The 12,418-nt window shown below is 44.5% G+C and overlaps 1 protein-coding gene across 20 annotated transcripts in view; it reads right to left on the reverse strand.

The window, feature by feature from the left end:
• The window catches only part of M7BP (Myosin-7a binding protein), a 31,144-nt gene that overhangs the window by 4,693 nt on the left and 14,033 nt on the right, over positions 1-12,418 (reverse strand). For 8 of the 20 annotated variants that reach the window (XM_070994986.1, XM_017085100.4, XM_070994988.1 and 5 more), the window contains 6 exons: positions 11,976-12,065; positions 8,761-9,071; positions 7,796-7,963; positions 7,622-7,742; positions 7,052-7,552; positions 546-6,839 (listed from right to left, as the gene is read on the reverse strand). In XM_070994986.1, coding sequence (XP_070851087.1) covers positions 546-6,839; positions 7,052-7,552; positions 7,622-7,742; positions 7,796-7,963; positions 8,761-9,071; positions 11,976-12,065 — 7,485 coding nt within the window. Of the gene's footprint in view, positions 1-545; positions 6,840-7,051; positions 7,553-7,621; positions 7,743-7,795; positions 7,964-8,370; positions 8,528-8,760; positions 9,072-9,276; positions 9,551-10,472; positions 11,002-11,975; positions 12,066-12,418 lie in introns of those variants that run through there. The other 12 variants (XM_070994993.1, XM_070994994.1, XM_070994996.1 and 9 more) reach the window with 8 other exon arrangements.

Below are 12,418 nucleotides of genomic sequence, written 5' to 3' on the forward strand. Positions count from 1 at the left end.
GTGTGATGCATCTGTATCTAAACTTGTTTCATTAACTGACTCGATTTCGGATTCTAAATCATTTACATTGGATTCAACCATGTTTTTCGAGCTAAGCAAACATTGAGATTTATCTGTATTTAAGCTAATTTCATCTACCACATCAGTTTCAGTCTTATCTGTATCAAATGCAAAACATTCATCTACAAAACGAATTGGGTCAACTTCAGAAGTTGGAGTTTCTGCTCTACCTGTTGGGGGCTGCAAGTCCATGGAGGACGCTAAGCTAACTTCATTCATTTCCTCAAAGAGGTTGGATTGAGAATCGTTGGGAACTTCTTCTATGCTATCATCCATCGAATCAAAGGAACTAAGGTACTTGTGCATGATCAAAGAGCGGTGGCGCCTGCGTTCGATTGTGGCCAGAAGTCGTTTGTCTTTTATGTAAAACTTGCAAATGGTCCCCAAGAGGTTGACGGGCTCGGTTCTCTTGGGTGAGTCTCCATCGCTCGGTGTTGTGTCAAGAATATTCGGCTGTCTTCGCAGATACTTGTGGGTCGCTTTACCTAGAGCGGAACAGGCGGAGTCTATTGATGCATTTCTTTGGATACCTTCTGATTGGATATCGTTTGTAGAAATTGATTTGGGTTCCTCTGACGTTAAAGTTTCCACCTCCGTAGTGCAATCCATATCCACAGTTTGAGGTTCAAGGATTACAGCATTCGAGTTTTCTTCCGCAGATGGCTCTTCTTGAGCGACACTCTCCGATTCTTCCAGTTCAACTGGTGGTAATACTGGAACATGTTTTGTATCCGTCAGAACTTCAACAGAAACGATGGAATCCACTGGGGTATCCGTTTCGACAGGAACTATAGTATCCTTTGTTATAGATTCTATTTCAGGAACAATTTCCACTGGCGTTGGCGGTGCAGCCGGTTCGGATTCAAGGGGTTCCGATGCCGGCGGTTCTGCAAGTAAGCTTTCCATTTCTACTGGGTGTTCCGAATCAATCAGTTGTGACTCTGAAATAATTATCCCATTTAATGAAAGAACTTGTGCAGTTTCTGATGGATCCACAGTGACTGAGTCTGCTTCTGGAACAAGTTTCGCAGAAGCTTGGGGTTCCAAGTCGTTAGGTTTTGTTTCAAAGCTTGTGGGCACTGATGGCGATGTAGGAACAGAATCTTCTTGAGGACCAACGTTTAGAGGTTGTGGGGAATCCACAAAGATAGATTCCGTTTGAGAAATGGGCTCTTCAGATACTGTTTTCTCCAAAGAGGCAGATACAGCTTGGGCAATAACTTCAACAGCAGCTAAAGGTTCCACCGCCTCCGGAACCACTGTCACAGAAACAGGCGAATTCTGCGTCACAGCTTCATCAATTTGCAGAGATGCTGGGGGTTTAACATCGTCCACTTCAGTATTTGCAGAAGATTTGATTTCCGACTCATCTTCTGTTCCAACTGCTTCTTCTTTTGGCACAATTTCTGCAGGATCTATGGGTTCAACATCAATTTCATTCTCAGGAACAGCATCCGACTTAAGCGGTATCACTGCGACCGAGTCCGTTTCTATAATAACATCCTGAGAATCGGAATCCTCTACGGCAGATTGCATTTCTGGGCTTATTTCAACATCAGCTTCTTTTTCTGGAACAAGTTCTGCAGACTCTGGGATATCATTAACGGCAGCCTTAAGGGGTTCCATTGTCACAGCTATATCCTGCGAATTTATTGTCACAGCAAGGGGTTCAGGGTCCGGAGCAATATCTGCATCCGCTGGCTTCTCTAATTTAGTTTCAGAAACAGATACAACTTGTGGAATAATTTCCAAAGACTCTAGGGGTTCCCCTCCGACAGGATCAGCCTGTGCCACATCATCTGTGTCAGATTTATTTCCTGAAGAATCTTGGGTAGGCGTTGGCTCATCGACTTCGATAGATTCTACCGGTGGCACAGTTTCTATAGTTTCTTGTGGAACCCCTGTGAAAGCTTCGGGTTGGGGAACAAGTTCCACAGCGTCAGATTCAGAGCCGGGAATAACTTGTACAGAGTTCGCCGCAACGAATTCACTGTCTAGAACCACTTTTGGAGATTCCGTTGAATCTATTGCGACAGATGGAGGTTCCGCGATTATTTCAATAGGCTTTGTGGGTTTCTCATCCTTGACTTCTGTAATTGTTGAAGAAGTCAAGGCAGTGGGTTCAACTACTAGATCAATCTCCACGGGAGCTGTAGTCTCCACAGGCTCTTTTGGGTTCACTTGTGTTTCTTCTGTTATGGTTGATGGATCAGCTGCAAGAGGTTCAACTAATGATTCAGTCTCCACGCGATCTGTAATGTTCACTAGGGCGGTTTGATCTTCAGGCAAAGTTTCCACATGAGTTATTGATTCCTTAATCGGTTCGCATACATCTGTTACTGATATTATTTCCGCAGAACTTGGGGCTTCCTCATTAACTGATTCTGGAGGATCCACATTGGAAATCCTTTTCTCAAATACCAAAGTTTCTTCGTTATCGGAATTTTTTTCTTCAACATTTTCCGCAAGCTCTGGTACGTTTACAGCGACCTCTGCTGCTTGAAAAACCAGTACTTCAGGCTCTATAGAATCCATTTCATTGGATTTTGTTTCTAAAGCGATTGACACTCTTTCAGAACTCGTCAGTAATTCGTTTCCTGCATCCTCTGCGACTAGTTGCTCTTCTGGAAGAATTTCCATAGGCGCTGAAACACTTTCCACATTTTCAGGAACTTCCACCTCAACGGATTCTATTTGTGTTGTTGTTGTTTCTGGCTGGCTTAAAGCGATTTCAGGATCAACAGCGTTCGATACTGGTTCGGAAGCAATTTCTATAGGCTTGTTTGTATCCGCAGGGACCGATTGAGATTCTAAAACAGCCTCTACGGCTGCAATTGTTGCTACAGGGGGAGCTTCAGCCTCTAAAACACATTCTGCTGGCGCTGGACGTTCTTCTATAACGGAATCTGATGTATCAACAGGGGCACTGTTATCATCTATTAGCTGGCTATCAGAGGCAGAGATAGCTTCATAGTCCATAGCGACATCTTTCACAAGCTCTAAGGTCTGCGGTTCAACGGTTGGTGGCTCTGAATCAGTTTCCAAACGATTGGGATGTTCTTCCTCGACAGCTTCTTTTTGAGATACCACCTCTATAACTTCTGGTGGATCTACTACTACCGACTGTGATTCCTGGTCAACTTCTTTAGGCGCTGGAACAGATGTAATAGACTCTGCCTCGGAAAGAATTTCTATGGAAGCTATAGGTTCCACAGAGCTAGATTCGTTTTGAGAAATATCAAACGAAGTATGAGATTCCACCACAACCGGCTCTACGTCTTGATGGTTTTTTGCATGCAGTATCTCACTGTGCACAGGCAAAGAATCAGCTACGTCAGATGTCGCGGTTTGTATATCTGGAACATTTTCCGCTGGGTCTGGGGATTCCATTGACACCAATTGTGTCGGTGATAGCACGGCAACAGGTTCAGTCGGTACTTCCACAGGTACTGGGGTTTCCACATTGTCTAAATCTTTCTGTGGAGCAATTGTCACTTCAGGAACTAATGGTTCCAATGCTAGAGATTCCGTCACTGGAAGATTTTCTTCAGGCGTAGGCAATTCCTCTCCGACGCTTTGAGACATGGGAGGAATTTCACCAGGAGCGCCTTCTACAGCTTTAATAGATACTGTTAGATCTAATGTAGTAGTTAGGACTTCTGGAAATATTTCGACAGGCTCTAAGGCTTCCATTGGCACAGATTCCGATTGACCAGCAACTGTTGATGGTAGTTGTCGTTCTGGAGGATTTTCTTGATGCACTTGGGATTCCCCACCGACAGATTCGATCTCTGAAATAAGTTCTATGATTTCCGCTTGATCTACTGTGACAGATTCTGATTCTGAAACAACGTCCACCGGAACAGGTATATCAATTTCGATGGTTTGCGTTTCTGGATTGATTTCCACAAGCGGTTGGGGTTCTATACCGATGTTTTCTGGAACAATTTCATTACACGCTGTAGGATACACTGTGGCGGGCTGGGATTCTGGAACAATTTCCGAAGGCGTTGGTGAACTTATGGTGGCAGCGTCTGCTTGGGGAACAGCATCTATCGACGATGGAGGATCCACTGCAATAGGTCCGGACTCTGGAATCAATTGGGGTAGTGCGACAGATTCACCTTGGGCAACAATTTCAGAAGACGTTGGAGTTTCGTTTTCTGCGAGTTGGGTTTCTGCAATGATTTTCATTGGTGCAGGTAAATTCATGATCTCCGCTTGCTGAATAGGATCAGTGGTTTCAGAATTTATCTCCGTAGGCACATCCGGGATAAGAATTTCTGCCGATACTAGGGGCTCTTTTATCTGAGAGACAACTTCATTGGGTGGTGGTGGGCCCGAAACAATAGACTGTGGTTGTGATTCCATTTCCATGATCGACAACGTCTCTTCTGTAACAGCCAGTGTATCTCGAACTATTTCTATAGGCTCTGGAGCATTCACGGTGACTGGTTCAGGTGCTTGTGACTGTGAAATTGTTTCCACAGGAGCTATTGATTCGATAAGCGATGTTTGCACTACGACAGATTCGTCCTGAGGAATTGTTTCCACAGGGGTCGTAATGGCCACGAATTGTCCTTCAGGTAACAATTCTGGAGAAGTTTCCTTAACAACAGATTGTGCTTCGGAGCGCAATTCCACATCGACAGATTCTATATGAGGTTCAACATCATTGGGTGATTGTGGGTCCGAAACGATAGATTGAGGTTTTAGCTCCTTTTCCATGGTCAATAACTGTTCTTCTGTAACGGCCTGCATTTCTGGAACAATTTCCACAGCCTCTGGAACATTCAAGGTGACTGGATCTGGGGTTTGTAATTCTGAAATTGTTTCCACCGAAGGTACTGACTCGATAAGTGATGTTTGCTGCACTGTGTAAGATTCTTCCTGCGGAATTATTTTCAAAGAGGTCGAAACTGCCACTAGTTGTACTTCAGCTAATGTCTGTGGAGAAGTTTCGTTAACAACAGATTGTGTTTCCACTGACGCTGGTGATTCTGTTGGTGCAAACTCAGATAGACAATCCACTTCCGCAGGGGGTTGCAGAACTGGGGGATCTGATCTAAGAATAATTTCCAAAAGCTCTGTCGGCTTGGTATCGACAGATTCTATCTGTGAAACATCTTCTACAATTAGTGGTGGATCCAATGTGACCGATTGCGGTTCTGGCAATACTTCCTCAGTAGCTGAGAGTTCAACAACTTCTATTGGAGGTGGACCTACTTCTGCAGGGATTGTATCCAAAGATGCTGATGGTTTCACTTCGATGCATTCTGCCTGTGAAACAACTTCTATAGGTGGTGATGAATCGACTGCAACGTGTTGAGGCTCAAATTCCGTTTGCTCTTCTAAAATATTTTCCAGGGGTTGTGATGCAACAGATTCATTTAGGGGTTCAACTTCCTCCGGTGATTGTGGTTCCACTACTACGGATTCTTGAACCGATTCCACTGGGACAGATGCTATTTGTGGCTCATCTTCTATAGTTTTTGCTATCGACATTTCTATGTCAGTTTCTAGCGGCGCTGGTATATCCACTACAAAAAGCTGTGTTTCTGGAACAGTTTCTAACGGCGCTGGTATATCCATTACAAAAGGCTGTGCTTCTAAAACAATTTTCCCGGACTCTGGCAAATCCACTGAAACAATTTCAATAGGCTCTGGAGGAACTGCTGTTACAGCGACAGAGTCCTCCTGTGCAACGTTTTCTGCTACATTTGTCGTTGACTCCTCTGCGGTTAGTTGGGCTTCGGGATAGTGTTCTTCTCCAAGGGAATCTGACTGAGTGTTAAGCACTATAGTTGCTGGGAGACTCGCAGTGTTAGTTGGATCGTCTGCAACAATTTCCAGAACTGGAATATTTTGGATATCAACTGAAACCACATTTATAGATTCGGAGGGATGCACTACATCAGATGGCAATTCTGGAACGATGGTAACGTGATCTATTTCTGTGACGATTTCCATGGGAACTGGTAGATCCACTACTATAGATTGTGTTTCTGGATCAATTTCAATAGGCGATATGGTTTCCACCACTGCTGATTTTATTTCTAAAACAACTTCCTCAGATTCCAAGTCTGAATGAGGCTCTGTGACAGTCTCCAAAGACGGTGGTATATCCACAGAAACGGGTTGAGTTTCTTGAGTAATGTCCACCGGCACTGGTTGATTTTCGGAGGAGTTCACTACAGATTCGGCAGATTCCGTCTCTAAAGCCTCCCCCGCAGTCGCAGTATCTTCTCCTATATGGACAACTTCAGCAGAGCTCGGCAGATCCACAGTCTCTTGAACAACTTCCATCGGAGGCGGAGGTTCATACTTAGAAACAAGTTCTAAAGCTGGAGGGGGTGGTAGTACTTCTGTTTGAACAACACTTTCCTCCGCTTGCAAAGGCATTGGAGATGGAATCGATATCTCTGCGAGTGGTGGAGGTTGTAGAATATCCAACTGTGGATTTGAGACAGTGTCTGAAGGCTCCGAGTTCTCCTCTTCAATAATGTCTAGCGAGTGTGCGTGCATCAGGTCCACGGTGCGAGCGTTAATCTCGGCGAGGGCCAAGTCACTCAGCTCCTTGAGGGTGTGCATCTCACTGGGGGTCATGGCGCCTGGCTGTTCAGATGCTGGAACCGCTAGCATGGGTCCCAGGGCCATGGCTGCTAGGATCTCGATGACCGATGGCACGGTCTCGTGCATTTGCTCCTCGTCGAGGTACTCGACTGTGCTGAAGCCAGTGCAGCCTTCGAGGCTGGACAGCTCCTCGGTTTCGTCTTGGGCTGTAACACAAACGACTGCTAAGTGCCGATGCCTTAAGATCACGCACAAGTGGGCTGAGCTACTAAAGGGAAGGGTTTCGGACTGTCTAAATCAGAGATGGTATCAACGATCTAAGGTTTAATGTTCTAGGTCTAGGGGTTAATCCAAGTCTTAGCAGTAAGAATGAGTTACAATAATTGGAGGTATACAGGAGAGATTGAAAAAAAGTTACCTGCAATGGGAGTGTGGTCTGGCTCCTCATTCAATAGGTCATCTTGGAATATCATTGGTGGTGGTGGCGGTGTTGGAGATGGAGCTTTAATATCAGATGGCACGGCCATGGGAGACACCACATACTCATTGGTTGTCTCTGTAAATGCGGGCTCATGCTCTTCCAGCAATGTGTGGGACGTCAGACTCGTACGATCTACGAGCTCATCGAGGACGAGCTTAGTGTTCTGGCCACCAATCAGGTGCTTGCTTAGCAGACGATCGTTCAGATCGTTGCATCGCAGTAGATCCATGGAGCTCTCCTCAATGTCCGAACCCATCTCCGAGAGATCGCTGACCTCGTCGGTGGTCTTATCGCCAATCTGGGCCCGGACATTCTCCGTGGGTGCGGGCACTAGCATGCCAATGCTGCTCGGAGTGGCCGAGCTGCGTTTCTTCTTAAAGAGCCAGTTGTCCTCCCAGTTTCCATCACCGATCATACCCGAGGAGATGGATCCAATATCTAATAGAGAGGGGGGAATAACCGATATATACTTTGGATGTGGAGTTAAAGGCAGTCGTAGTCACTTACCATCCTCGGATTCGGTGACGGATGCCGAAAAGTCTGGCAGTGGCACCATATGTGCGGCTATATAATCACTAAGGACCGATTCCCTTTCCAAGTCCGTTTGCAGGGATTGGGATTTGCCATTCTGTAAACCATTGCGATGATAATACTATACTATTGCATACTCTTTATACCTACATCCAGTCCGATTTCATGATCCGTGAGGCTGCAATCACTACGGGGTTCTATTGAGCTTCCGGACGTGGTGCTCAGCGCTTCGGCATTGAAATTCTCGTCAATGTGGCGACCACTCAAGTCCGGCGTACTCTCTGCCAATAGCCTTGTATTACCTTCCTTATCCGCAATCTGGGAAAAAGAAAACGCAAAAAGAAAAGCAAATTTTGAGCCCATCGACCTTGGCATTGTGCAATAAAAGTGTTGTTGAACCCCAGAGTTCCCGATTTGTTGTGGGTCAACTGCTTGTGCGACAAAAAAAGCCCTTAAGCTGATTATACCCGGCAATATTTAACTAGCCACTCGACGACACTTGACGACCATTCACTGGTTTCGTCATCGATTACCAGCCCATATTGATTGAGTGCCGTGACGAAGTTAATCGCTGGCCAGGTTGCAGAAAGCGATTTGATAAGGAAATTGGGCAGTTTGATGCTGACTGGATCGGTGGCGCCACGATACGATCGGAATGACGAAATTATGGCCAGTTGAATCATTTCACTAGGTGCCATCGAATATTACTCCGGTAATTTATTTACTTTATCCCCTGGATCAGCCATGATCCTGATTCGGCTGATGAAACTCTGTTCGATTTTCCAACAAATGGATTTATCCAATTAGCGATGGGTTTGATTTCAGTATTCTTCCGCTGCTGCTGTTTGGTTGTTTGGCTAAAACGTCTGCACAGGCAAGACAATGGACTGCAACTAATTAGCCTGGTCCGTTTCGGCGATGTGGCAACTGGAAAATCGAAGCCGCCCAAGTGCAGGTCGAACGAAAGGGAAAACTGCACGGGGAGGGGGGCTAGTTAAAATGGCGGAAATGGCCCGAGAACAGGGCTTACAAAGTGGTTAAATTTTCAGGGGGGAGGGGGTTGACAGTCGTGATACCACAGGTGGTATCATAGACCACAGGTCAGTGCGGCTTACCTTATTCAGCACCGCCGTGGCAAGCAGATCCTGGTAGATCTTCGGCTCGAAGTAGTGCTCGGTGCGATGTCGCCGTTTTAGACCATTTCCAGAGGCGTGGGATCTGGTGTCCAGGCTGATCTCCGAGACGGCTCCACTGGCACTCAGGGAGGTGCTTCGCAGGGTCTCCGCTATGATGGTCTCGATGAGACTGCGTAGTCGGGTCTGCGAGATGTCGGCCAGCTCGGAATCAGCATTGTTGTTATTGTTATTATTATTATTATGGCCCAAGCCATTGCCGCTGTTGTGGCCATTTACGATGGCCGGCAGATCTGAAAGCAAGTGTGGAGCGTTGTGAGCAAAAAACGTGCAAGACCCAGAATGCTGGCCAATACCATGCACTAACAACATATGCTTGGTTAGCAGAGATCGATACAATTAAAAGTGAAAACTCGGTTACTTCTGGGCGGGTGTGAGTGTGTGTGTGAGTGTGAAAGGCGAAGAAAGTAAGTGAGTGTGTGAGTGTTTTAGCCATACCTAATTTCACCTCAATGACGTAAACCACGTAAAAGACAATTACGGCCACAACGGCATACATGCCAGTGACTAGGCCCAAAGTAAAGTCCATGCTGCATGCATACATATGTATATCTAAGATATATCTCTAGATATATATTCGCAAATATCGTATATGCACGTCTGATACCGCTGAATCGTTGATATCTCGCCTATTTGTTTATTTACGTTTGCTGAGTTCCTATTTGTATTTCGGTTTTGTTTAGAGCTTTCATTGATATAACGGTCGGCTGAGCTGTTAATTATATTGAGCAAACATTTGAGTGTTATTTTTTTTCTTTCCGTAGGCTTTGTTCCCCTAATTGAGCTCCGAACATAAATATGTCACCGCCTCCCCTTAAACGCTGAGCAACCGGAGCTCTCCAAACTTCGAACAACTCACTCAGGCTGAAAATCGCGACTACGGTTCGCATATTTATCATTTTCTTTGACATGCTAAGTCTATTAACGTATTGCGGTAAATACCACATCGCATAATGAATAACCCCGAGTTATCTATTTTGCGTTACAAAGCCGCCCATATTTCTTTATCTGCTGGTTGTCTAGCTGGCTGAATGGATACATAGATATATGGCTAGTCCCCCGTTACTCATTCAGGTGTGCAAAAATGTCAGAGACACAAACTTTTGTATCCAGAACAGGCATTCATTAACGCACTAGTCATCAATGGAAATAGCCCCAGAAACTGGCCCCTAGGACAGAACCAGCCGGATCACTTCTCATTGTCTGAGATTATTATACGACAACGACTCCAAAGTTCAGGGTTCAGAAGAAATCACTCGGGCAATTATCACTCGCTATTTTCCACTTTTTATATTTAGTTCTCCCGCCCTGCCAGTGGATTTAAAGTGGCCCGATAATGCCCCTTCAGACTGCTCCAACATCGATCGGCTAACTGGGCCCGCGATAAGTTGGGTGCACAAGGTTTTACTCTGTTAAAAGGTTTTACTTAGGTAAGGTCAGACATTAACTACAGCCAGTGAGTTTGGTTACGGAAACGTGTTGAAAGTCCGCGATCATCATTTTCACGATCATAATTTGTTGTTAATCTCGGGATTACACATTCAGAGCTCTAAGCGGGGATATCGTTATTAATATCAATAATATTTATTAGCGTTGATTAAGGTCTCTTCCTCGTCTGTCGCTCGTTGTTTTACCTCACGATTATTGATTTCTATTTTTGCTCATTTTTATATTTTGCCAAGCCAACTTAGTGTCGGGTCAAGGTTGCTGATAACTCATCACTTAACGCGGTCTCTTGGTCTGTTTGTTTTAGGGCTTTATCTCTGAAGGTGGAAAAGTTCCTCTATCTGCTGGCCCGAATTCTTGTTCTATGTGCGAGGGTAGTATGTTGTTCTATATCCCATGTTATCACACGCGTTTCGGCCGGACTCTTTTGGCCCGTAGCTCAATTGGCGTAACGATCACGGCGCGGCGCTTCTGGCAACTGAAGCGGTGCCGGCGATTGCCGAGCGGTAAGCGGTGAGCGGCGAGCGTCTAAACGCTCACTCACACACTTCAGTTCATATTTTGTGTTCGTATGGAGGGCCTACAGTGGGCCAGATTGTGAGATTTGGCCGAAAGGCGAAGTTTAACTTCGTTATTCACCAGCGTTTTGGGGCCCAAATTGCCGAACTAAGCTGGGAGCGTGACCAAATCAATCGCTTGTTAAAACACAACCCCTTGAGTGATCTTGTAAGTAAGACATTTACGTTAATTTTCTGTGTTTTCTAAACCTGTTGGTGAGCAATGCACGCCAACGGTGCGTATGATTAATGTCTATCGCTGTCTGTCATCCGAGCTAAGGCTGGGATTTTGTACTTGAAAAAGTACCTGCACAGCGTTGTATCATAATGTTCTCGCTGCCATCGGCACTTCAATAGCTGAAAAGCCTTATCAAAGCTCGGGGGTCTTATCACCGACGAGCTGACTCTTTGGCGCTTCTTATCAACCAGCATTGACCGCGATTTCAAAGAGACGGGGAGCGTGTTACACAGTGTTGCTTTGCCATTTTAATTGGACGCTCTGATTATTGTCTAGTGATAAGAACTAGCATTTACTACACCTACAATCATTGATTCATAGATTTGCTTTAGGGTCTATGGATGCGGAACATTGTATGCTTGCCAAGGTTAAAAAAGCAGACGCACTGATATTATGGTTTATCTCGGTAATGATAAACTTGTACACTTCCAATAATCTATGAAATTAATAAAAATTGTGGTTGTTGGTTGTGTTGTCCTCATAATGGAATCATGCTCAAAATATTTTCAACTTTTCTCTATCAAATGTCGTTGTGAAAGCCCTTTATCTCTTAATTTACAAAACGTTCTGCTATCTTACTATATCTTTTTGAAAAATGTTATGTGAGACAAGAAAAACCATGGTCGAAACGGAAAACGTTTTATTTAACTTTTTAAAAAGAACCAATAAAAATAAAAATATGAAGAGCTGGAAGAAAATTACACAATTTCTTGAAAAGGATATCAGCACTTGATAAGATAGGGTGTATTTATAGCACCTACACAAATAAACTATCAGCTATTAAATTTACTGCCTAGAGAAACTACGAATCGACAGGACAAATGGTTAGCGTACAAACAGGCGATTACAGCGTGCGAGCTCGATCGATTAGTGACTATCGATTACCGATTACTTACCTCCCTTGAGCGCACGCGCGCACAAACTGTTTTCCACATTGATAAGCAGGTTACTCAGCTTCGCATGGAATTTATCAAAGAGTTGCAAGTCTGATTGCAAGTGTGTGGTGTGTGTTCGGTGTATGTGTGTGTCATGTGTTGTGTGGGTGTGCAAATATTGGTTAATAAGCGAACAAAACAAAATGGACAGAAAGACTTTCCAGCAAGCTCTCACTTAAAAAGCTCGCCTAAAAGTATGCCTCGATTTGACTTTAGCAGTATGTTGTGCAACTTTGTTTCCAAGCTTGCTGCAACATTGTTGCAAATTGTTTGACTTGTTGCCAAGGTGTTTCAAAAAAATAATTTTGTATAATTTAATCATAAGCTACTATAACTAAATTATAAAAACAATAAATAGACTTTAAAAAAACAAAAAAAATATGTATGTATAAATTTGTATTTTT

Source organism: Drosophila suzukii, chromosome 2R (assembly GCF_043229965.1).
Source record: "Drosophila suzukii chromosome 2R, CBGP_Dsuzu_IsoJpt1.0, whole genome shotgun sequence".
Classification (NCBI taxonomy): domain Eukaryota; kingdom Metazoa; phylum Arthropoda; class Insecta; order Diptera; family Drosophilidae; genus Drosophila; species Drosophila suzukii.